This window comes from Patagioenas fasciata, chromosome 1, assembly GCF_037038585.1.
Source record: "Patagioenas fasciata isolate bPatFas1 chromosome 1, bPatFas1.hap1, whole genome shotgun sequence".
Taxonomy (NCBI): domain Eukaryota; kingdom Metazoa; phylum Chordata; class Aves; order Columbiformes; family Columbidae; genus Patagioenas; species Patagioenas fasciata.
This window is the reverse complement of record NC_092520.1, coordinates 2,970,037-2,996,370: the sequence shown is the minus strand read 5'-3', so window position 1 is coordinate 2,996,370 and position 26,334 is coordinate 2,970,037. Positions and strand designations below refer to the sequence as shown.

The following is a 26,334-nucleotide window of genomic DNA, read 5'->3' as shown; positions in this document are numbered from 1 at the left end:
GGGAAATGTAGTCTTCCCCGGTGCTGACGCGCCGCCATGTTGGGGAGGCTGGAACCTGTCAGTGGGTTTTCCCGCCCTGACAGGCTGTGAACGCCCACAACCCGCATTAAAGCGGCTACAAAACCGATATAATCCACCCCGATTTGCTACCTAGGGGCGTTCTCTGGTAGTAAAGACACTCTCTCTTCACGGTGCTGTGAGGGAGCGCAGCCTGAGGTGCGGGGAGCGCAGCCTGAGGTGAGGGGTGCAGCACAGCCCACCCTAACAGTCTTTTTAACCTTTATTTTTTAGGCACTCAGAGCTCGTGAGGAAAAAGGTGTGAAAATCACAGGTTATTTGGTTAATTTCCAGGGGAAAACGAGGAGCCTTTGCTATCAGAGGATGCTCTACTGTTACCCCATACTTTGCTGCTGTATGTAAATGTTGACAATAGCTATTAACTATCAATAGTTAACTGTAAATATGAATGATATCTATTTGTAAACTCAAAGCCATTGCAGCTCTTTCCTGCTCTATGTATGCAGCATCTCAAGGGCTCTATACCTTGCTAAAAGACAAATAATTCGGCCAACAGGACAGTTGTGGCTCCAGGGCAGATCTTCTGTGGGTTTTTTTTCCTCCTATAATCATATTATTACCTCTGCAGTCTGGGCACTGGGTTAAATTAGTACCAGTAAGATGGGATTTCTCCTATGGTGGTCAAAGATGGGGAAAGTGGCTTTTTTATTGTTATTATTATAAATGGTCCAGGGTTTGTAGGGGATTACAGGGGTTTGGTTGTGCCACTTCAAATAGAAATTATAATAACGGGTAGAAATAATACACGAAAATACCCGCACACCGGTGGGTAAATACGGTCTGGTTGGGAAGAGTCAGCAAAGGGAATTTCTGCCTTGCAAACCTCCTGGAAAGGAGCCACCAGACAGGGGAATGAGGGCAAAACAAAAAGGTCAAAATGAGCTATTTGTCTTTTTGTAAGGCTTCTTTTGGGAAGCCTTGCAGAAAATAAGTGGCCATGGGTGAAGGCAGGGGCATTGCACAGCCATGAATGCAAAGATGCCATTGCATCTTTGCAATAGAAGAAGAAAGTAATGTTAGAATTATCAAAAAACAAGAAAGAAGAAATAAGAAAACATCACTTAATGGCTCTGTAAATAACTCCATCTGATCCTCTGTCTCCCCCACTGCCTCCGTTTTTGGGCTAAACTGCTCAAGCTGTGCAAAGCTGAAGAGCAAAGGTCCCCATAAGGGGAACCATGAGGGGATCGAGTGCACCCTCAATGAGTTTGCAGGTGACAGCAAGGTGGGTGGAGTGTTGATGTGCTGGGGGGTGGGAAGGCCATACAGAGGGGTCTGGCCCGGCTGGATCGATGGGCTGAGGCCAATTGTCTGAGGTTCACCAGGGCCAAGTGCCGGGTCCTGCACTGGGGTCACAGCAACCCCAGGCAGCGCTACAGGCTCGGGGAAGAGCGGCTGGAAAGTGCCCGGCGGAAAAGGAGCTGGGGGTGTTGGTGCCAGCGGCTGAACGTGAGCCAGCGTGTGCCCAGGTGGCCAAGAGGCCACCAGCATCCTGGCTGGGACCAGCACTGGTGTGGCCAGCAGGCCCAGGGCAGTGACCGTCCCTGTGCTGGGACCTGGGGAGGACAAACCGCCAATCCTGGGGGCAGTTTTGGGCCCCTCACACCAAAAAAGGCCTTGAGGTGCTGGAGCAAGTTGAGAGAAGGGAACGGAGCTGGTGAGGGGCTGGAGCACAAGTGTGATGGGAGCGGCTGAGGGACCTGGGGGGTTCAGCTGGAGAACAGGAGCTGAGGGGAGACCTTCTGATCTCTGAACTGCCTGAAAGGAGCTTGGAGCCAGGGGGGTCGGGCTCTGCTCCCCAGGAACAAGCGCCAGGAGCAGAGGAAACGGCCTCAAGTTGTCCCAGGGGAGGATGAGGTTGGATGTGGGGACCAATTTCTTCCCCAAAGGGCTGTGGGGTATTGGAACAGGCTGCCCAGGGCAGTGCTGGAGTCACCATCCCTGGAGGGTTGGACAGACGGACATGAGGTTCTCAGGACATGGGGCAGTGCCAGGGGTGGGTTAATGGTTGGACTCGATGATCCTGAGGATCTCTTCCAACTGCAATGATTCTATGATTCTATATATGTGTCAGGTGACAATCAGCATCACTCTGGGAACAGCAAGGAGGAGGCAGCTCCGCTCCAGAGCTGGTACCGACCCTCCGAGCGAGGACAGAGAGCAGGACCTTTCCCACCTGGGAGTGTGAGGTGTCTGACACGGACCAGTTTACTCAGAGTTGCCTCATTGAGACGTAACCATGCAGGGAATACCAGTATGACCAGTAAAGCGCTGGTAAACACCTCTCCTTCCAACACGCAGCCCAATATCACTGCAGGGAGCAGTGGGGAGGCCGCAGTGGCTGGAAGGAGCCAGCTCTTCTCTCTGACAGGGGAAAGATTATTTTGCCACTAGATGTCAGTGGAGACGGCGACCAGGGTGGGAAAAGCTTCGTGTTTCTCCTCATTTCCCTCTTCCCCAGGGATTCGTTTGTCCGAGATTTAAGGGGTGACGGAGACATCGGCAAGACAGAGCCTGTCTGGAGCAGCCCATGGTCCACTTTGCCAGGTCAGCTACCAGTGAGGGACTTGTGCCCCCTCTTGTTGTCACCGAACGCCTTTCTCTCACTCCTGGTGTGTCCAACCATCACACCCTCCCCTCAACCAGCTCCTTCCCTTCATCTGCAACAGCTCAAGCTTGGCTCACTCTCACCCTCCACCCCTCACCCTCTCTCCCCACCCTCTGCAGAGGGCCGGGATCTCTCCAGATTGAAGGGACACGGCAGAAGATGCTGTCCCTCACTCCTGTCCCTCCTTCCCCACTCCAGTTGTGCCCACCGTCCTCTGCTCCAACTCTTCCCTCACTCTCAGGCTGCCAAAACACACTAATCTTGCTGGTCTCTCTAGAGGCCCCATCCTCCCTCTCTTTTCATCTCCATGCTCCTCAAGTGCCAGTTGCTGTCCATGGGGATTTCCTCTTGCATAAATTAGGAGCCACAACTCCATCTATCTCTTCCTCATCTCTCCCCTGGGGAGTGAGACTGTGGCCAGGCTGCAACCAGGTTTTAGGGGGCACTGAGACCTCAGGGCTTAGATCGGCCTCCTGTAGTGTGGACAGAAATAGCTGTTGAGGTGTTTGTGAGCTCTTGCTGCTTTTCTGAGGCCAGTAGTCTGAGGTTCACCAAGGCCAAGTGCTGGATCCTGCACTTGGGCCACAGCAACCCCAGGCAGCGCTACAGGCTCGGGGAAGGAGCAGCTGGAAAGTGCCCTGTGGAAGAGGACCTGGGAGGGGGAGACCTTCTGATCTCTGAACTGCCTGAAAGGAGCTTGGAGCCAGGGGGGGTCGGGCTCTGCTCCCCAGGAACAAGCGCCAGGAGCAGAGGAAACGGCCTCAAGTTGCGCCAGGGGAGGTTGAGGTTGGATGTGGGGAACAATTTCTTCCCCAAAGGGCTGTGGGGCATTGGAACAGGCTGCCCAGGGCAGTGCTGGAGTCACCATCCCTGGAGGGTTGGACAGACGGAAATGAGGTTCTCAGGGACATGGGGCAGTGCCAGGGGTGGGTTATGGTTGGATTCAATGGATTCTGTGATCCTCCAGCTGCATCCCTGGGCACAGACAAAGCCAGCTCATGTACAGATGGCAGAAGAGGCGTTGCTCCCTTCCTAGCACTGTATAAATCACCACTGATGCTTCATTCAACCCTACATCTGCAAGAAATCGTCCTGGCTGTAAAGTGCCCTCATTTCTGTCCCCCTATCTGAATCTGCAGGTCACTTCTCACCGTCCTCAGAGGGACCAGCTGAGCCTCATCCGCAAGAGGAGCTGGAGCCGAGCTGCAGGCGAGTTCAGGAGGATGCCTGGGATTTAATGCAGGTAGGAAGATACCACGGGGCACCACCTTAGCAGGAGATACTAAAGCCAAAAGGCCAGGGATGTACCTCAAACATCTCTAATCCGTCTGGATGGACCACAGGACTGAGAGACACAGCAGCACACCCAAACAAGAGTGAGTGTGTGTGTGACTTTTCCCCAGCCCATCACTGACACACAAGATCAGCAGGAGAAATCTCATCTGTGGGAAAGCCTTTCCTTTTTTTTTTCCAGTGTGGTGCAGTGTCGCATTTTCCCTGGCAGCAAAGAGGCTGAGAGTCGCTCCCCCTCTTTCCTCCCTCACCCCTGCCCCTTCCTCCCCCCTCCACAACCCATCTCGCTGTTTCTGGAGCCCCGCTGTGAACCAGCTCCCAGAAACGATCCAACACAAACACACATATATTTTGGGGGAGGTTATTTAAAACCCTGCTCGTTTCTCTGCTCCAGCCCAGCTCCACAGCAGCCTGTGAGCATCAAAGAGAGAGCAGCAAATTGTGGGAGGGGGATGGGACCAGGCAGGAACATCTTGTTCAAATGGCCATGAAGGTGGTCAAGTCTGGGGGTGGCAATTGGGGACAAGCTGAAGGAACATCTGCGTTTGAGATCCTCACCCCAGGGTAATGCCAGACCATCAGACACTGGTTTGGAGAAGTGACCAGGAGCTGAGGATGTCTCTGTCCAGGGATCTGAGCCCAAGAGCCTGTTAACCAGGGGCTCAAACCATTTTTAAGAAAAGACCCTCCGAACCTGCACAAAACCCACTCTGCTGGTTCCCAGCTTGGGACCACGATGCTTCCAGAACAGGAAGTATCTGCCCAAGATAATCTTTTTTTTTTATGCTGAGTTTATCCAGGAGGGTTCAACCCATGTATTTCTGGATCATATAAAGACAGGGAAAGGCACAACATTAGCAAAAAAGCCTGGCCCTGACGTGAATTGCCTTTTCCATGCCCTATTAAGGAGAAACTATGTGTTGTGTCAGCATTTCAGGGTCAGCATTGACAACCAGAGTCGGGGTCAAGCTGCACCCTGGTACAAAGCAGGGGCCTTGGTGGCGTTAGGCAGCAAGGGAATGTCCCCTCTCCCCCCAGACACAGCCCGGCTAAGCCAGTGGGCTCCGAGCCGGGGCCTTCACAGCCGGGAACATTTCAGTCCCTTCCACAAATAGTAACGTGGGATTCCTCCCTCGGCTCGGGCTGTCTGCAGCCTGAGCCGGCCAGTGCGATTCCCAGAGATAAGTGGTGATGCTCCAAGATGCTGTCTACAACCCAGCGGGGATGGATTCACCTCCGCTCCGTCCCTGCCGAAATGGAAGCTGGCAGCATTCTGGAAAAGCTGTGATGTGCCTGCACCCTTCATCCTGGAGAGCTCAGTGCTGGTCCAGCAAAGCAAAGGGTTGTTGTTCAGGCCAGATGTAAGGAAGACATTTTTTTACAATGGGGGTGGTGAGAGCCTGGCCCAGGTTGGGCAGAGAGGTGGTGGATGAACCATCGCTGGAGACATCCCAGGCCAGGCTGGACGGGGCTCTGCGCAACCTGAGCTGGTGAAGATGTCCCTGCTCATGGCAGGGGTGGCACTGGGGGAGCTGGGAAGGCCCTTTCCAACCCAAATTATTCCATGATTCTATGATTCCCAGCCCCAGCGAGGCCGGTTGGTCGGCTGGAGCTGCAGCAGGTTTCCTCGCTGTGGGGGATGCCGACGTGGAGCAGGTTTGGGAATCAGGAGCTGTCCTGCCCCCCCCGGCTCCTTTCATTGCCCAGACAGCGACATGGTTTATAGCAGCCCAAGGCCATTGAACAGGCTCAATTAAACTGGAATCCCCGCGTTTTCTCCCCGGGAACCTGGCTCCCGTTCAGAACATCCAGGAGGGGCTGGCAGCCCTTTGCAGTGAAGGGGCCAGGACAGCCGGCAGCTTTCGCGGCTCACAGGCACGCTGGATTTTAGGATGACCCGTGTTTTCCCTGGGTGATGGCAAAAGGTTGTTTTGGGAGCAAACGTCCTGCATGGGAAGGTGCCTGATTGCCATTGCTGCTGCTTTCATGCAGCAAAATATTGCTGGTGCTGCAGGGAGATCCTGCAGGTATCCAAGGACCATGCTGGCTTTGCAAAAGGAAGAAAATTGCTTTCTGCAACTACGTGAAAGGAGGGTGTAGCGAGGGGGAGGTTGGGCTCTTCTCAGGAACAAGCGCCAGGAGCAGAGGAAACGGCCTCAAGTTGCGCCAGGGGAGGCTGAGGTTGGATGTGGGGAACAATTTCTTCCCCAAAGGGCTGTGGGGCATTGGAACAGGCTGCCCAGGGCAGTGCTGGAGTCACCATCCCTGGAGGGTTGGACAGACGGACATGAGGTTCTCAGGGACATGGGGCAGTGCCAGGGGTGGGTTAACAGCTGGACTCGATGATCTTGAGGGGCTTTTCCAACCAAAATGATTCTCTGATTCTAAAACACAAGGGAACAGCCTCAGCATCATCAAAACGGCACCTGGACAGAAGCACAGGGCCTGCCCCTTCCTGCTGCACCGAGACACCCGTTCCCCTGCGACATGGGGCAGCCGCAGCCCAATCTGGCTCTTCCACCTGTGCCCACAGAGCAAGATGCAAAGTGAATTTAATGAGAGGGAGGTAAAACATCGGTCCTGTGGTCTCTTGGGTTCAGATACCTGCGGGATTTCGAGCTACGAGCTGGGTCCCCACCCAGGACAGGAGAAGCCCCATCACCTCTCTGGATATACCTCAGGAGTTCAGAAACCTCCTCTTTCTCCTGATTTTCTTCCTGCCAAAACAAGCTGTGGCACAGGCCTTGGGGCCATGCTACAGGGGGATTACAACCTCAACAGAGACCCTGTCTCCATCTGCAGCAGACCCCAAAAGCACCTCTCAAGAGCAGGTCCTCACTCTTCCAAGCCCCAAGAATTCGCCTCCTTTCCGAATGAGCTTTTTGGGCTGTTGGAGGGATGGCACTTCCACCCCTAAGATCACTCCTTTCACAGCAGCTGAGCTTGTCTGCCTGCAGCTGTAGGGATGGAGCTGGTGATAAAGGAAAGGGCGGCTGCTTGGAAGGATCCATCTGGATACAGATTTATTGACTGAAGCCAACTGAACCTGCTGTCTCCCGGTAGGACGGTGTCAGGACAGAGACTCCTGGACCTGTGACACCAGACTAAGGGCCCCCTGGACACCTGAAGGCCTGAGGAAGAGCAAGGAGGAGCTGTGGAGAACCGAGATGGCCTCTGCAAGGAAAGAGCTGCCCCCAGCAGTGAGAAATCTGATGGTCAGGAATGATGAAAATCAGATGGCAAGGAAAATCAGATGGAAGACATGTGATGATTACAGGAATAACCAAATCACTTAAAGGAGGGAAAAAAAAGCATTTACACCCATCAGCTCTGACCACATTTCTTGGTGGTGAGGAAGCTCTCCTGTCATGGAGTGGTCCCAGGGTTGAATGCCTGCGATGGGAAACGGAGAACAGAGCAGAAACCTCAGCTCAAGCTGAGGCCCCGGGGTGGGCCAGGAGCTGTGTTGTGGCAGCCCAATGCTGCTGGGACCAGAGGAGGGGACCAGGATCACATCTACAAGAAGCCAAGGGCAGAAGGTCTCTTCACCTCCCTTAATCAGTGGAGTGTTTCATGGCAAACGAACCATTCCCCTAAAACAGAATAATTTGAGCACGAACAACACAAAACACCGACGTGGATGTAGATCTGTTCAGACACATTGCCCAGACTCGTTTCCATCAGTTCTGCTCAGCCGAGACAAAATCTGGGTGCCAGGACAGCGCATGAAACTACAGCTTGATGCACCGACCCAACCTTGTGTCTGCAAGACGCTGTTGTCTCCATATGTCCTGAGAGGGGTCCCAAAATTTGGCCATCAGCATCCTCAGAGGGACAGGCTGGCCGTCCCACATTCCCAAGACCCTAAACCACATCCAAAGCTCCCAGGCCCTGCTGTGACACCAAGAAACAAGACCAAGGTCAATGCTCCAAGTTAAATCTACCTCACACCACCTTTTTGTACAGCAGCCAGAGGCCTAGAAAAGAAAAACATCCGAATCACGGTCTCTACAACCAGCAATTTAATCAGCCACACCACAGAGTTAATGAATTTTCCCAGCAAGCAGCTGTGGAAAATGAAACCCAGGGAAGAGATGGACAAGAAGAGATAGTTTGCATGAAATGAATGAAGACCAGTCCTAGAAAGTAATTCGAGTAGAGATATGATGAATTGCAAGCACCAGTTGTAAAGCATTTGCAAAGTCTGACTCAGATAGGAGTTTTATTGCAAAAGCCAGAGTATTATAGTTTATTGCAGTCGGAGCAGCTGCTCCCGTTCGAGTTGAATTGCCACATCTGTTAAAAATCCCCTCGCCAAGTTGCTCACAACCGCGAGCTCTGCAAAAGTCCCTGAGGAACGTGTCGTGTCCCCGTGGAGCCCAAGCCCAGCTCCAGTGAGCCCCTTCCCATGTGGACCAGCCCAAGGAAACCATCAGAACGCGGTGAGATGGAGTGGAAAAGTGGCCGGGAGGAGCAGGAGTCAGGGCCACGTTTACAGACCTTTTGTAAACGTTTCACACGCAGGAGGATTTACTGTTTCTTAGCTTGGCAAGAACACAGGGGACTAAGTCCAGCAGTGGAAGGTGGCGTGATCCTGCAGCATAGGGAGGGGAAAAGGTGTTTCCAGGCAGAGATAGTGCTCGGCTGCCCCAGTCCCATCCCCTTCCCTGCTAAAGGAATCCAAGAGCAGGATTAAAACTGGGGCAGAAACAGTTCAGGTCTACGCTAAGGATGAATAACTGTGGTTTAGTGAAATACGGCTCCGGACACGTGCGTGTGAATCTCCAGGAGGAGACTTCACGTGCGTGAGAACGTGGTTAAAACTTTCAAGTGACGAGGCTCAAACGCAAAAATCCCTAAACGTGTCAATTGTTCAAAACCTAAAAGTTCTGCACCAGAAATTTTCTGGACTTCATCTATAAACTGCGCGATCACTGAGACATTACCAAAACAGTCCAGCCCGACTCGATCGTAGTCCTGGCCCATTATCTCCATTAAAGCTGATAAATCGTTGGCAGTGTTTTAGCGACTGCTCACAAATGGGTCCATTTCTTCGACACTTTCCTTTGGGCATCCGCCCCCTGTAAACAAGATTTTGCTTCACTGCCTGGATTCGCTTAAAGGACTTTAAGCACATTAGTAAATAATTTATACTTCCTTTAAAAACAGGAAATGGAATAAGGACGCTTGGTGTGCTATTTAGCTGGAAATTGTTTGGCTCTTTACTATTTAATGAACTGACTGGCTGCTAACAGAGGTCATTCCAGCGGCTCACGCCCCAGCCCTCCGGCTCTGTGCGAGGTACGTAAATTGAAACTTTAATGGGCATCTCGAGGAGAGCAGTTTGCCCTGGTTGTATCACTTGAAACCCATCAGCTTAAGTAAGTGATTCTTAATCAGCTTTCAAGCTCCAGGAAAAAAGCAGAGGGCAGGAGGCGGCTGTTTTCCCCTGCGCGCCACGTTTTACCATGATTTATGGGTGCATTTGTACCAGATGCGCTGAGATAAGGTCGGTCGCAAAGGCCGTTACCTGATTTTCCATGTGCTCCCTGAAATGGCAGCTTGTGGTTTAACGGTGGTTACGTGACATGGGAGGACGTGGAGAGCTCAGGTTGCTGCTGAGAGGGATGTGGATGTGCATGCATGGGGTGTGTGCTCAGGATCACAGAACCCCAGAATGTCAGCGGTTGGAAGGGACCTGGAAAGCTCATCCAGTGCAATCCCCCCATGGAGCAGGAACACCCAGCTGAGGTTCCACAGGAAGGTGTCCAGGCGGGTTTGAATGTCTGCAGAGAAGGAGACTCCACAACCTCCCTGGGCAGCCTGGGCCAGGCTCTGCCACCCTCACCAGGAACAAGTTTCTTCTCAAATTTAAGTGGAACCTCTTGTGTTCCAGTTTGTACCCATTGCCCCTTGTCCTATCATTGGTTGTCACCGAGAAGAGCCTGGCTCCATCCTCCTGACACTCACCCTTCATATATTTATAAACATTAATGAGGTCATGGGGTAGAAAGTGCAGAAAAAGTGTTTGATTTTCATAGAATCAGAGAATCATTTCAATTGGAAAAGACCCTCAAGATTGATTCCAACCATAACCCACCCCTGTCCCTGCCCCATGTCCTGAGAACCTCATGTCCGTCTGTCCAACCCTCCAGGGATGGTGACTCCAGCACTGCCCTGGGCAGCCTGTTCCAATGCCCCACAGCCCTTTGGGGAAGAAACTGTTCCCAACATCCAACCTCAAACTCTCTTGGTGCAATCTGAGGCCATTTTGTTCCTCTGTCCTGCAAGCAAGGAACAGTGTGGGTTCTCCATGTCCCAGGTCAGCACCGATCCCACAAGAGCCATTTTTGCTGCTTTATATTGAAAAAAGTGGAGAGGGGGAAAGTGCCACGATGCCAAATTTCAGGCTCCTCGCTTCCTGCTGCTGCTTTTTTGCCCCAAACCACAGCAGCACAGGGGCTGCTGTAACAAAGGATGTTCATGCTTAATTAGCTCATCTGGCCAAAGCCTCTCCGCCTGATGGTGATCTTGGTGTGGGGCTGATTGAAAGCTCTTCCTGCTGCTGTTTTTCTCCTGTTACCTCTTCATGTGGCTTTTGATTTTCTGCTGGGAAGCTGGTCCTGGAGGGAAAAAAATACGAATGCCCCAAGGCAGAGAGTGAGAAAACACAGCCCAAAATCTCCATCACAGTATCACAGTATCACAGTATGTTTGGGATTGGAAGGGACCTCAAAAGATCATCTAGTCCAATCCCCCTGCTGGAGCAGGAACACCTAGGTGAGGTCGCACAGGAAGGTGTCCAGGCGGCTTTGAATGTCTCCAGGGAAGGAGACTCCACAACCTCCCTGGGTAGCCTGTTCCAGTGCTCTGTTACCCTCACTGAGAAGAAGTTCTTTCTCAAATTTAAGTGGAAACTCTTGTGTTCCAGCTTGATCCCATTGCCCCTTGTCCTATCATTGTTTGCCACTGAGAAGAGCCTGACCCCATCCTCATGGCACTCACCCTTTATATATTTATAAACATTAATAAGGTCACCCCTCAGTCTCCTCTTGTCCAAACTAAAGAGCCCCAGCTCCCTCAGCCTTTCTTCATAAGGGAGATGCTCCACTCCCTTAATCATCTTTGTTGCCCTGCGCTGGACCCTCTCCAGCAGTTCCCTGTCCTTCTGGAACTGAGGGGCCCAGAACTGGACACAATATTCCAGATGGGGTCTCACCAGGGCGGAATAGAGGGCAAGGAGGACCTCTCTCGACCTACTGACCACCCCTCTTGTAATACACCCAAGGATGTTCCTTCTCCCCACTGTGCTGCTACCTCCAGCCTTATGCTCTGTTCTCTGCTTGGTAATGAGGTGACTAAAGGCAATAATTACAGCAGGAGAAATACCATGCCAAAAAATTACACCCCTTTTATATTTTTCACAAAGACGCCACAGCGCATTGGAGACAAAGGCTGAGGAGCTTTTCCTCCCATCAGCAAACATTTCCTAATGCTGTGGACGGATGTCTGGGCGATGCTCACAAGCTTCTTCTCTCTTGCACAGGGGTGGAGGAGAACGTCTGGCTGTGGAGGAGAGGACACGAGTGACTTATCCACTGCAACTGTGTTTTGCCAACTGGTTTTGCTCCCCACGCCTTCTGTCACTGATTTCAGTCAGCTCAGCCCCCAGGCTCGGGGAAGAGCGGCTGGAAAGTGCCCGGTGGAAAAGGAGCTGGGGGTGTTGGTGCCAGCGGCTGAACATGAGCCAGCGTGTGCCCAGGTGGCCAAGAGGCCACCAGCATCCTGGCTGGGACCAGCACTGGTGTGGCCAGCAGGCCCAGGGCAGTGACCGTCCCTGTGCTGGGACCTGGGGAGGCCAAATCGCCAATCCTGGGGGCAGTTTTGGGCCACTCACGCCAAGAAAGGCCTTGAGGTGCTGGAGCAAGTTGAGAGAAGGGAACAGAGCTGGTGAGGGGCTGGAGCACAAGTGTGATGGGAGCGGCTGAGGGACCTGGGGGGTTCAGCTGGAGAACAGGAGCTGAGGGGAGACCTTCTGATCTCTGAACTGCCTGAAAGGAGCTTGGAGCCAGGGGGGTCGGGCTCTGCTCCCCAGGAACAAGCGCCAGGAGCAGAGGAAACGGCCTCAAGTTGCGCCAGGGGAGGTTGAGGTTGGATGTGGGAACAATTTCTTCCCCAAAGGGCTGTGGGGCATTGGAACAGGCTGCCCAGGGCAGTGCTGGAGTCACCATCCCTGGAGGGTTGGACAGACGGACATGAGGTTCTCAGGGACATGGGGCAGTGCCAGGGGTGGGGGAACAGTTGGACTTGATGATCTTGAGGGTGATGTAAGTTGATAAGTCTGCAGCAGGACTTGGTGGAAGGGCCGATCTTCACACTTAGATCCTTGGTCTCAGAGCTGCACCTCAGAAAGATTTCAGCTGTGTCACCTCTCTGTTTGGGCTGGGGGAAGCAAAACAACTTTGCAATGCAGAGAACAAAGCTGAAGGCGTTAAAGAGGCAGCGTCCTCACTTGTAATCCAACACCAGGGCTCCTTGGGGAGGCTTCGTGCCCTAGCGCTGGCTGACCTCCATCCTGCAGTTCCTTCTAATGGCTGTTGGAAAGAGGACAAGACTGAGCACTAATGGGGCAACATGCTCTCCGAGGTCTCATCGACAGCTGAGTTTCGGGGTTCCAGCCTGCCCTTCACACTAGGGACATCTGAGTTTTGTAACTCTTGGTTTGCCATGTGAAAATGTCAGTGAAAATTACAGAATCACAGAATGTCCTGGGTTGGAAGGGACCCACAAGGATCATGGAGTCCAACTCCCGTCCCTGCACAGGACAACCCCACAGTTCACACCGTGTGTCTGAGGACGTTGTCCAGTCTGTTCTTGAAGGTTGGGGCTGTGACACCTCTCTGGGGAGCCTGTTCCAGTGTCCAGCACCTCTGGGTGAAGAACCTTTTCCTCATGTCCAACTGAACCTCCCTGGCACATCTTCTGCCGTTCCCTGGGGTCAGCCGGCCATGCTGGGCAGGAACACCCCGCGCACGGGAGCAGCTCGGCAATAACCCGGCTCTGGTTTGTCCTGCTGCCGCAGGCGATTCTCCACCCCCAAGAAACAGCAAGAGAGCAGCGGTGATAAAACAGCGCTTCGTCTAAGCACAAGGTTATTTTCTAGGACATTAAGCAGAGTCCTCAGAAGCCGCCTTGCAAAAGAGCCGTGAAGAACGAAAAGACACCTGAGCAGAATGCAAAAGCAGAGCTGCAAACGTAACACCTTTTTTTTCTTTAATCTTTTACAAATAGCTTTAAATAAAGGGTGAGCTCAAACCAGCAGTTTGAGTGGCTATTTGCTTTAGAAAACAAGCAGTTTCAGCAAAAATATCAAATGACTGCCATCCAGAAAGCTCTTCTTTTCGGTATCTCAGCTATTCATATCTCTAAATAAAACATTCAAGCCGCAATACAACACAAATGTTTTGCAGGGGCTAATAAATAAATGAAAAGTATTTACCAAGCCTGCTTTTCTGTAGGAATAATACCCCTAACACCCTAGAATTATCTCCATCTACGTCTGGCGAGGACTTCAAATCGATGAATCGTCTCCTCATCCTCGAGTTAGCTCAGTCGGATAATTTCGAAAGCAGTGGCAGCAGTTCCCCGCTATTAGTCGTAACGGCTGTGCCAGCTGAATTAACATGAGATCCCCCTCGTTATCTGAGAACAATTATGCTCTGCCAGCGTCCTTGGATAATAATTTGCAGTGACCTCGACAGCAATTTGTGGTAGGCTGAGAATCGCCCGTGATGTGGGTTTCTTTTCCAGGAACATTAACCGCCTGGTATTTAATCTCACACGCAGCGTGGTTTTCTACTGCGAGAGCCGGGACGCGGTAATGCCGGTCGAGGGAAGCGGCGCTGATTTACGGTGTGGGGAGACCTGGATTTGCAAAGCCAAGCTCAATCATAAACCAACAAGTACGAGACATTCCGGAGATGAGAGCTGGGTCAAAGGAGATTGCAATGGATGTACCGATCCAGCCACCTCCTTCTGCTGTGATGCCTTGAATGTCACCGAGCAGAGAATTCAGCGCTCCCTCTTTCAATCAGGCCAGACATGAGGAAGAAATTGTTGCCCTGAGGGTGGTGAGAGCCTGGCCCAGATTGTCCAGAGAGGTGGTGGCTGAACCATCCCTGGAGACATCCCAGGCCAGGCTGGACGGGGCTCTGAGCAACCTGAGCTGGTGAAGATGTCCCTGCTCATGGTAGGGGTGGCACTGGGGGAGCTTGGAAGGTCCCTTCAACCCAACTATTCTATCATTCAACGAAAACTCTCCAGCAAGTCTCCCCACGGTTTGGGTCAGTCCTCTCCCAAGTTTCCACACAACTGATTGAAGCGGTGAAGCGTTCTGGTTTATCTACTGCAATAAATCTTTGAACAGTTTTACCAAACCGGCATTTCCTAATGAAATCTGCTTCGTTAGGAAACAAAACAAATTAATGGTTTTCCCAGTTTGCTTTTTGATTTCAGAACCAAGTATCCACCAACACAAAGCTGAACCAGCTCCAAGAACAGCACAGAACTCACACCGGCTTCTTCTCGCTGTGTTGTCTGCAAGGGGCCGTGCAGAGCCTGATTTGGCGTATTAGAGCGACGCAGACAGGTAAAACCGGGCCTGCTGGTACAGAACTGAACCCATCAAAAGCATTTTGGACACATCTGAGCTTGTGGCCGGACTTTACCCGGATCATTGCATCTGACCACAGCAATCTTGGATTAGCACACGGTGCCCTCAAGCTGGATTTACCGAACCACGGCCTCCGAAAACCTCCCACCGCTTTCACGCCTTAACAAGTCTTAGTCTTGGCTCTGCTGGCTCGAACACCCCAAGGGGATCACTCAGATCCTTTCATTGAAGTTCCTGGGAACTCCCAGCACTTGCTATTTCCCTCTGGTTTTCTTCCAAAGCTTCCAAAAGGGGCTTCGCTCCGCAGGTTCTTTCTCTTCTGGCATCTGAATGTGGTGTCATCTCCCAATGTCACCGATGTTCTCAGTCACCTTGTATGTTCCTCAGCCACAGTCCCCCCCTTATCTCTTCTCTTGCTGCCATACGGAGCCTCTTCCTCCTCTTTTTAAGGAGTAGGAATCATTTCTATCACCTCATTCCTGAGAAAAACACCAATTTTTCTGCTCTAAAATCAACTCTGCTCACTCTGCGGCAATAGAGCTCGAACAGAAAAACACGGTTCATACCTCACTCCTCAGAAACCACGATATCCTTATGAAGGAGGACATGGAAGTAATAATATATATTATTTTAAAAAATCCTCTAACGTTACTTTTCAATGATCGGCCTCTTGTCTCTTTATGTTTACTCAGCGAGTTAATCCGAGGTTGTTGAAGGTTTCCGTCCACACTTGATGCAAACTGAGCGCCCTCACTCCACCATCCCCCTGTGCTAAGCAGGAAGGAGGCCCCTGTCTTAGAGAAATTAATTAGTGCAGTAATTTGCTCGGGACACAGAGGTGAAGCGGAATTTGGCCCACTCTGCAGGATTCAGCTGAGTAAAAAAGACAAATAGCTGTGCAGTCGGATTTAAAATAAAGCTGCTGTCAGCATTCCCACCGCAACTAGACCTGGAAATTCATCCGTCTTTCAATAAACAATGGAAAAAGGAAAAGCAATCACAGCAGACAAAACTAATTACACCGCAGCAGAAGCCTTCCTCACTGCAATTGCTCGCGAATCCGCATTAGAAAAGGAAAATCTAAGCCAAAAGCCACTGTGTTAAAAAACGGTAAAAATTTGGGAGTGGAATAAAACCGATTTCTAACTAGAAGGGTGCTACGCAGCTCGATAATGCACAGATTTATCTTAGAAAAGATAAAGCTTCAGGTAATGCTGACACTGCTGTGCAAACAGGACACAGAGGATTTGTCCAGGGAGGTCAATGCTGGAGCAGGGAGCAGGAATGAGCTCCCAGCTCCTCAGTCCAATGTTTTAACGTAACCAGCTCTTCCCCACTTGGGCCCATTTCATGTTCGTCTCGCTCATCCCACAGTCACAACCATTTTTGTGTCCATCAGTAACGCTGCTCCAGCAGCACAACCTCTTCCTTTGAAGCATCTGGTTGATTTTTCATGGAATCATTTTAATTGGAAAAGACCCTCAAGATCATTGATTTCAACAGTTAATCCACCCCTGGCACTGCCCCATGTCCCTGAGAACCTCATGTCCGTCTGTCCAACCCTCCAGGGATGGTGACTCCAGCACTGCCCTGGGCAGCCTGTTCCAATGCCCCACAGCCCTTTGGGGAAGAAATTGTTCCCCACATCCAACCTCAACCTCCCCTGGCGCAACTTGAGGCCGTTTCCTCTGCTCCTGGCGCTTGTTCCTGGGGAGCAGAGCCCGACCCCCCTGGCTCCAAGCTCCTTTCAGGCAGTTCAGAGATCAGAAGGTCTCCCCTCAGCTCCTGTTCTCCAGCTGAACCCCCCAGGGCCCTCAGCCGCTCCCATCACACTTGTGCTCCAGCCCCTCACCAGCTCCGTTCCCTTCTCTCAACTCGCTCCAGCACCTCAAGGCCTTTCTTGGCGTGAGGGTCCCTAAACTGCCCCCAGGATTTGAGGTGAACTTTCTGTCCTCACTGAATAACTTATACTTTCAAGGCAAAGATGAAGCCCTAACAAGACACACTTAACCACATCTCCTGCTCTTCACAGCAAATACTAGATGACCGAGGAAAATACTTCAGAGATATTCACACGGTTTTGTATTTGCTGGGTGAAATGATGTAAGAGAATCCAAAACCTTCTGTAAAGTCCATTGAACCCTTGGGCACTGTGGCTGTCAGGCCGCAGGGACAGGAGCGGGCACAGTTCTCATGAGCGGCAACGCTGGCTCAACAGAGTGGGACGGAGATCACCGAGCCCGTTCCCTCCGCCGTGCCCTCCTCAGATACCAGCTGTGAAATCCAGGAGACAGCAAAAGAAGGTTTTAAACAAAGCGGCGGAAGAACCGCTGCTTAACGCATTTGAGATGGAGCAAGAGGCTGGAAAATTGATTGCAGGGAGCAAACTTGAGATGGGAAGGGGAGGAGGAGGGAGATCGGGCTGCAAACGGGGCTGGCAGGAACCACAGCTCGCCTCATTCACCGGGGATCTGGGCTGGACTTGGGATTTAAAATCCTCCACAAGCCATTTCCAACGTACAAAGCAGCGTCTCTATAGTATGTCGGGTTGTTTTCCAAAGTGTTTTTGGGAGCAGAAACAAGGCCATGGCAGAGCAGTGGGTTTGTGAGGTACAAACTGAAGCTTCGATCTTGGAACCTGTTTTCTCTGTGGTGATTTGCAGCACCTGGCCCCACGCACGTCCCTGCTCCGTGTCGGACCCACGGGGCTCCAAACCGGCTGATGCAGCATCTGGGATCCCCAGACAGCACCAAGTCCTCTCTGAAAGGTCTCTGACTGATCTCAAAGGTCCTCAGAGAATCACAGAATCATTTTGGTTGGAAAAGCCCCTCAAAGTCATCGAGTCCAACCATTATCCCACCCCTGGCACTGCCCCATGTCTTGAGAACCTCATGTCCGTCTGTCCAGCCCCCCAGGGGTGGTGACTCCAGCACTGCCCTGGGCAGCCTGTTCCAATGCCCCACAGCCCTTTGGGGAAGAAATTGTTCCCCACATCCAACCTCAACCTCCCCTGGCGCAACTTGAGGCCGCTTCCTCTCGTCCCATCGCTTCTTAATGAGACTGAGACTCAGGAGAGGTAAATGAAGTCATGTGCTTTGCAACAAATTAATTGTACCGGGGTTTATTTCTGTTTGTTTCGTGGAAATTCGGAAAGAAATTCAGGCACGTGGGTGAGTTCTCTTTCCCAAATAGCACAAGTATCTCTCTCTATTAAAAACAACAAACCCTCCACCCTCTTCTCCAAATAAAGGACCTTTTGGTTCTCTGTGTGTAGCGTGGAGCGCTGGCTACTCCACAACTGGCACTTTTTCCTGCTTGCTCTTCAACCAGGCCCCTATAATTAATAACCTGCAACTTTCCGCATGGCAGAGGCAGGAGGAGCAGGAAATCACCTTCATCACCTTTTTTTTTTCATCCTGAGCTTCTCAGCAATCTCAGGAGGAGGAGGAGGATGCAGAAGGAGTCAGGTCCCCCCACATTTTCTCCGTTTGCAGATCTGCTGCCCCACATAGAAACGACAGGAGGGAGCGTGGGGATATCGGAACCTCCGTTCACGGAACAAGGGGAGGTCGGAGAAAGCGAGGGCTAAAAAGAAACCAAACTTAACAGAGGAATGCAGCGAATGAGCCAATAAAAAACGCGGCTAGGAAAATGCTGACGTGCTCACTGTACCAAGTAGTTTCCTCCTGCAGGCGTTACCCGGGGGGGTTGCGGATTACAGACCGGTTGGAGCATCGCCGCAGCGCGCCAGCCTCCGCATTGCAGGTCGTTTCAGCCAGAAAATCAAAGCGCTGCGCTGATACCGGGGTGGAGAAGGTAAGAAATCTCGGTGTTTGGCAGAGTTGGACTGGAACACACACCAGACGTGCGGTGAATAACCTGCTTGCGTCCAGGAGAGGAGGACGAGAACGGGTTTGCTGAAGTGCGAGCGCAGTCGCTCAGGTTTGGGAACAGGAACGTTACAGCTGCGCGAGTTGAAGATAGACGGCCGGCAGCAGGTAGCTCGGCTGCTGTTTAATGTCCTGGAACATGCTGAACTCATCCCCGCCGCCCTCAGAAATGCACCCTGGAATTATTTTTATCTGCAACAAACCACAGCTTAGTTCATATCACACATGGCAGACCCAGCAGGGGATGAAACTGGGAAGGGCCGAATGAAAGTTTTCTCCCAGTAAATTATTAAAACTATTTCTTCTATACAAGCATGGCCGAGATTTGTGTCCCCTGCAAAGAAGAGGTTGAGGTTGCATCTGGAGGGGCTAAAAAGGCATTTAGACAAGGTTCTCAGGGACATGGGGCAGTGCTGGAGTCGGGTTATAACAGTATCACAGTATCATAGTATGTCTGGGATTGGAAGGGACCTCAGAAGACCATCCAGTCCAATCCCCCCCATGGAGCAGGAACACCCAGCTGAGGTTCCACAGGAAGGGGTCCAGGCGGGTTTGAATGTCTGCAGAGAAGGAGACTCCACAACCTCCCTGGGCAGCCTGGGCCAGGCTCTGCCACCCTCACCAGGAACAAGTTTCTCCTCAAATTTAAGTGGAACCTCTTGTGTTCCAGCTTGATCCCATTACCCCTTGTCCTATCATTGTTTGCCACCGAGAAGAGCCTGGCTCCATCCTCCTGACACTCACCCTTTATATATTTATAAACATTAATGAGGTCACCCCTCAGTCTCCTCCAAACTAAAGAGCCCCAGCTCCCTCAGCCTTTCCTCACACGGGAGATGCTCCACTCCCTTCAGCATCTTGGTGGCTGCGCTGGACTCTCTCCAGCAGTTCCCTGTCCTTCTGGAACTGAGGGGCTACAACTGGACACAATATTCCAGGGGTGGTCTCCCCAGGGCAGAGCAGAGGGGCAGGAGAACCTCTCTGACCTACTGACCACCCCCTTCTAACCCACCCCAGGTACCATTGGCCTTCCTGGCCACAAGGGCCCAGTGCTGGCTCATGCTCACCCTGCTGTCCCCAGGACCCCCAGCTCCCTTTCCCCTACACTGCTCTCCAACAGCTCCTTCCCCAACTTACACTGGAACCTGGGGTTGTTCCTGCCCAGATCCAAGACTCTACACTTGCCCTTGTTCTATTTCATTCCCTTTCTCCCCACCCAGCTCTCCAGCCTGTCCAGGTCTCTGATGGCAGCACAGCTTCCAGTGTCACCACTCCTCCCAGCTTGGTGTCCCCAGCAAACTTGCTGATAGTGCACTCAGTTCCCTCATCTAAATCGTTAATGAATATATTGAATAATGAACCTGAGGGTCTTTTCCAACCAAAATTATTCTATGATTCTGTGATTCTCCTTTTTGAAAATCTGGGAACCACCAGAGAAAACCCCATTTTTTAACGGATACAACAACTCTCCTGCCGCCTTCCAGAGACCAATGTTTCACCGGGCACATTCCCCATGCTGCTCTAAGTATCCCGAGTGGGATATAGAACCACGAAGACTTGGATTTTACTCAACATCTTCGGTTTTTTTGGCCTGAAAACGTGCTGGTAAAACACATCGGGGCGAGATTTTTCACGGAAATAAGTTCTGCTCACATTAATGGCGAGAACGACGTGATCCCAGCGTCATTATCTGCTGGGTTTGCTGTGTTCTAAGGAAAATGGGGAAGGAGGAAAAGTGGACACACAAAGCAGGTCTATCAAAAATATGACAAGTGGCATCACTGGTGGATTTGAGGATTATCGTCATCTCCAAGCGATGCTGGCAGTGAAAGAATCGCAAGCGGAGATGGGCGTTGGTTTTTAATTGTACCATTGTTGAGGTTTAAGATGGGATTTCTCAAAGGAAGAGGCTGTGGGAGCGTAGGGAAAATGACGATGTTGTAAGTGTTGTGTGCGAGGAGTGGAAATGGATGATTTAAGATCGAACCCATCGCCGCAGCCAGATGTTTTCAGAGAGAGTAAAACACTCGAGTCCCAACAGCTGGAAGCAAAAATCAGGAGGAAAATACACCACGGAGAAGGTGAAGAAAACACATCTGGGAAACCCCAAGGGATCGTAAAGAGGGAGAGGTTTGGGATGCAAGGACGATATTCCTCACGTAATTAAGCAAATCAACCCTATTAAGGGACAATCGCGCCGAAGAGTTGTCATCAATCACTCTTCCCCTCTCTTTCTTTATGTAATTATCCTAATTGCATGAAGGCCATTAAGCAATTCTTTTGGTAACTGGAGCTTTGTCGGTGGCTCTCCGGGTTTGGCATTTCTCCATCTCCATCCAAATTCTTCCAACGCCGTTTGGCCACTGGGCCGGTGTTTGTATGGAGGTAACGTCTCAGATTTAGTTCCACTTTTTTTTATTATTCAACTTTTTATACATAATAAATACAAACTTTTTACAGCCAATATAAAGAAAGCATTTGCAGGCAATGCTTTCAGTGTACGGACGCTGTACACGATGATAACGGCCGATACATGCCCTGTATGAAGAAATCATAGGTAAAAAGGAGGCATATTTGTACAACTTACTTTTTTTTTTGTTTGTTTTTCCTTTTTAAATAAAATTAGCAGCTCTTACAGAAAATATTTTAAAATACAACTAAAGAGACTTTAAATAACACTTTCTGAACTTTGAAAAGTCCGGGTGTGAAGGACACAGAATAAAACTGGCCAAAGAAATGGAACGTGAGCACTATGGCAATAGTTGCTTCTCTTCTGCGCTGTGAAGCTTTCAAAATCATCGCAAACAGCTAAATCTTTTTTTTTAAAACCTTTTCTTTCTTTTAAACTTAAGAATAAGTTCGATAAACACATAAAAAAGACCTCGAACAGATCAACAGGACAAGAGGTGCAAAAAGAATGACAAAGATGGCAAAAAACCTTCATTGGACAGTCGTCGGTTTCCGAACTGATCCATGAATGATTTTCCTTCCAACGGCCCCACTTTTGGTTTAAGATCCCACTGGGAAAGGAGATTGGCAAACACAAACGTCTCGGAGACCCAAGTATGTGCAAAGTTGATGATAAAAATCTCGTTAGATGATTTTGTTGTGTGTAAATGCAGCCTCAAAAAATAGCCCTTGTTAGTAAATGGAAGGTAGAAAACTTACTGGCTTAGGAAAACAACATGAAGACATAAGAGCGCATTAAAGAACCCATAAACCATGAAAAACCCAACTTTGTGATGCCTTTTAAGCGAAGCTTTGATCAGATGGAGATGGCTGGAAATAATTCAGTAAGCACACAAAGAAAAAGCTGTTTCCATCCAGTTTTTCCCTTTGTTCTGACCGTGTTCCGCCTCCGAATCCTTCCCTTGCAAACAACAAGTATCAATTCTGATTGAAAATTGGATTTCTTGCCTCAAAGTTGAGAGCGGAGTCTTGGTCGCAAAGTTGGGGCGAAGGCTCCGCAAAATCAGATTTTGGGGGGCTTTGGCTGGTTCAAGGGAAAATGCTACAGGAGCATCCGATGCGAAAACTAAATAACGCATGTAAATAGCTCTAAATGGAACTTCTACCTCTAGGCAGATGTTTTGATGACAAGGATACACTGCTAGCGTTGGATTATAAAGTACACGGCGATAACTGGGGTAAGAGTGACCCAAATACTTTAAAAAAAGTAAAAATTCCCCCAAATCTGCTAAGAAAACAAAGCAAATGAAGCTCAATTTCCAGATCTAGACAAAATCTCACTGACTTTTCTACCAGTTGGCTTACGCTACGGAACAAGATGTTGCTACTAATTCAGCACCTCCGTATTAGAGACTCTATTACTAAATGTACTGCATAAATATTAAGACAAAGAACATTTAGTTCCGGTTAACTGTTAATTACCGAAGAGGTGGGCGCTAATGGAATTAACGCCACGTGATCTGCCTCAGTTTTCCTTACCTATAAGATCAACTTTTCCTGCGTCTTCCTTTCTGCGAGGGGATTTATCAAGAGGATCCAGCCTCTCCTTAGGTTTATTTGTTCCATTCCCTTTTTCGTTCCGTAAGATCCGATTAGGAGCTAATCAGACGAGCGACGCTACTTGAAGAACCGACAATCCTTACCACATTCCTATGGCGACAGTAATATACTGTACTAATGCACGTGAGCGAAGGATGCGACGACTAAATTGCATGAATGAGGCTTCTATTTTGCTCTTTCCTCAGCCTCTGTATAAAAGTTGACCAAGAGTTGACCAAGTTGACCAAGTCAGCCAAGAGCCAAACCTGCTCCGTGGCAAATAATCCTCTGCTCGCTGTTTGGCCCGGCTTGGTTTGTGCTAAGAGAGGAAGAATGATGTCTAGAAATCAAAACAACCCCCAAAGAAACCCCAAAAAAAGGCACGAAATATTCATGACTGCGGGAAGGAATCCACCGGGTCACCGCCACATCAAATCCTCCCTATCTCTTGCTCTATTCAAAGTCTTCATCATGCAAAGGTGCCTAAAAAACAAACGAGCTCAACCAAATCTCGCGTTTGGTCTTGATTGGAGCGCTACGGCTTAACTAGTCCCGGCCTTAGACCAGCGTGATCTCCACGTCCTCGATCTTCTCCGTCGGCCGCCGATGATGCTGCGTCGGGGGTGGTGGAGCCGCTCGCACCTGGAAGGGCGAGAAATCATAAAACCCTCCAAATTTTGGCACTTGTAGAGGCTAAAAACGGCAATTTGGGGCTCAGAGCTCAAGGTGATGCGAATATATGGATTTTATATTAAGATGGATGGAACTATGGGGAGTAACCAGCTGGACTGAGGTCAGGCGGTTTTTAATTAAGCCACTAAGGTTCTTCGTTAGAACCTGGTGATTGTTCCCCAGGATGATGAGGAATCGTGACAGTGCGAACACACCAAGGGTAATAACCCACCTAATTCTGCCTGTACCCGCAGATAATCCAAGACATAAACCTGGGATGGACTTTAGACTCGGTATTAAACACTGGAACGTGATGATACCTTTGCCGTTAATTACATGGGCTGGACACTACACGAACCTCTTACTGCATTTAAGTAGCTTCGTCATATTTAATCAAACAATCCAATTTAATCCAATTGAATCACCACCTGAAATCTGATGCGGTTTTTACACTGGAGAAGCTGAATCTGTGTCTTTTTACAAGGCAATAAGACAATGTGAAACTCCTCCGTTCAATACTTATATATTTAATGATGCAGAACGATCTCTGCCTTGCATATGTCGATGAATAAGGATAACTCAGTGACTACTGGAATACTCCAAGGATCATTTTTGAGCATCCAAAATTGCTCTTTTACTGCAGCCTCGTTCACTAAGAATCCCAGGAAAGTACAAATTTTACATCTTAATATGATTTAGTTTAGGACTCGGAAACCCCCAAAAACTTGATGTCAAATTTAATGCGATGAGACGGATTCTGCAAGTTCAAAGTGATTAAATTCTTCCTTTCCTGGCAAAAATCTTTGTTTCTAGATATCGCAAAAGATAAAGATCTTATTGTTAAGGGTTTTTAAGCCAAACCCCTCAAATCAAATGGTTTGGAAATAAATTTAACCCCAAACACAATTGAGTCCCAAGAGCCACAGATTAAATCTGCGGGCAGAGAAGAAGCCATTGTAGAAATCACGATTAAACTGTTGTGGCATTTATTCGCCAGCATTTTTAGTTCTGTAGATGGCTTATTATACGTGGCAAGAATAGAAATGATCTCCCAATAAGTTTATCGCCTACCATCCATTTTACTGTCATTTTGGTGTAATTTCCTCCCAGGTTACGTTTCACGATTCCCACGTTCACGCGGGGAAATGGGATATTACAGGTTAGAGGAACGATGGGGGATGGATGGAGTTCAAGGTCATTACCAAAGGGGTGCGAACACACTTTTCCTTGCGCCATCACCTTTTTCATACGTATTAATTGCATTTGCAGAACGCGGGGAGCCAAATCACCAGGTGCTGTATCCCCTTTCCCGCTTTGAATGGACCGATGTTGATTTAGCGAGACTCGGAGCACCAATAAACCCAACCGATTTCTGGTTTTCACTTACAGGCCGCAGTTTGCCGTAGGACGTTTCGGGAGGAATCCGCGGAGGCTGCGAAAAACCAGGGGACTCCGAACCGAAGGTGTTTTCTGGAAGAGCAACCAACAACCCATCGGAAACCGGCCACTCGCTATCACCAAATTGGCTTCATTTTGCAAAACAAAACGTGGACGTTGGAAATTAAGCGTTTAGCCAAAATGTCGCTATCATAACATTTCATACCGTTAGTTGAGGGCGATCTGGGGAAATATTGAGAAGCTCGTTTCTCCGGACTGTGGTAGGGACTGGTGGGAGGTTGGTCATAGAGCGGCAGCGGCGGGAGGTTGTGATTGGGCTTTGGAGTCGGCGATACCTGCGGTAAAAAGAGTGATTACGTGGTTTATTTAAACCACAGCTTCTCACCGAGCGGAAATTTTCATCCTCTCTTGGGTAATTTAGTATTTTTTGAAGGTTATCTGAAAAGAAATGATTCCGTCGAGTGCATCTCTCCCTGCGTACATTCACAATTGTGAATTTTATCCCGTTACGATCGTGAGTTTTATCCCGACTCATTGTATATATTTCATTTATATATGAAGTTTGCATCATCTTCTCAAATCAAAGAATAAAAACACTGGAGAAATGACTTTCTAGGGAACATGGAAGTTCTCATTCTAACACATGAGGATGTGTCTGATTTTCTAATCAGATTTAAGGATTTTAGGACTATACTGAAATTAGGACTTTTGGCCAAAATTACCGCAATGCAATATTTGCCAGTATTCTACCCTTCAAAAATCGGGAGGACACAGCACAGATTTAAGCATGAAAACGTTAAATTAGGGCTGAGAGAGCCTGTAATTCGGTTCTTTGCCAGGTTCTGTTTGATATCGCAGTCTACGCCATAAATTACAAAAAGTAGACTGTGAATTGGCGCCTTTGCTTCACTTCCTTTCTACCCAAACACTCGCCTTTATTCCCAAATCCATTACGTTTGCCAAAATATCAGTTGATCACTATTAGGCTGGGTAAGAAACTAAAAGGTAAGAAGAACTCAGGGGGTTTATTTGCTTAAATTTGTTCTGATCTTCACAAGCCTTGCAAACCCGCTCTAAAACCTCTTTGCACACCTGAGTATCTCCAATCCATGGAGCGTCTCCATTTTCGGAGGCCGTCAGCTCCTCGACCAGCACCGATGGGAACACCCCGACACGCCCATTGAATTCTCCTTCCCAAAAACCATCGTCGTCTTGGTTTTCCTTGTTCAGGATGCGGATGATGGCTCCTTCCGGGAAGGACAGCTCGTCGTCTGTCTGGCCCTCGTAATCATAAAGTGCTTTTACAAAACAGACTGAGGGACGGAAGAGGAAGAAGAAAAGCGTAACCAGTGTGAGCTTAATAAAAATAGTAAGTACTATACATATTTTTATGGTTGGGCTTGATCCTAAAGGTCTTTTCTGCTGGAGAGAGTCCAGCGCAGCCACCAAGATGCTGAAGGGAGTGGAGCATCTCCCGTGTGAGGAAAGGCTGAGGGAGGTGGGGCTCTGGAGCTGAAGAACAGGAGACTGAGGGGTGACCTCATTCATGGGGATCAATATGGAAACGGGGAGTGTCAGGAGGATGGAGCCAGGCTCTTCTCGGTGACAACCAACGGTAGGGCAAGGGGCAATGGGTACAGACTGGAACACAAGAGGTTCCACTTAAATATGAGAAGAAACTTGTTCCTGGTGAGGGTGTCAGAGCCTGGCCCAG

The 26,334-nt window shown here is 49.8% G+C and overlaps 1 protein-coding gene and 1 long non-coding RNA gene across 3 annotated transcripts in view; one reads left to right on the top strand and one right to left on the bottom strand.

The window, feature by feature from the left end:
- The first annotated feature begins 33 nt into the window (after positions 1 to 33).
- Positions 34 to 11,842, top strand: LOC139826960 (uncharacterized). Its single transcript, XR_011737128.1, has 4 exons — positions 34 to 237; positions 2,540 to 2,625; positions 3,826 to 3,929; positions 11,526 to 11,842. It is a non-coding gene; the product is annotated as an uncharacterized lncRNA (long non-coding RNA).
- Positions 11,843 to 20,940: 9,098 nt separating this feature from the next.
- The window catches only part of FCHSD2 (FCH and double SH3 domains 2), a 163,476-nt gene continuing 158,082 nt past the window's right edge, over positions 20,941 to 26,334 (bottom strand). For both annotated transcript variants that reach the window (XM_065833764.2, XM_065833774.2), the window contains 4 exons: positions 25,713 to 25,933; positions 24,826 to 24,955; positions 24,610 to 24,692; positions 20,941 to 23,192 (listed from right to left, as the gene is read on the bottom strand). In XM_065833764.2, the coding sequence (XP_065689836.1) occupies positions 23,109 to 23,192; positions 24,610 to 24,692; positions 24,826 to 24,955; positions 25,713 to 25,933 (518 nt within the window). In that variant the 3' untranslated portion in view covers positions 20,941 to 23,108. The remainder of the gene's footprint in view (positions 23,193 to 24,609; positions 24,693 to 24,825; positions 24,956 to 25,712; positions 25,934 to 26,334) is intronic.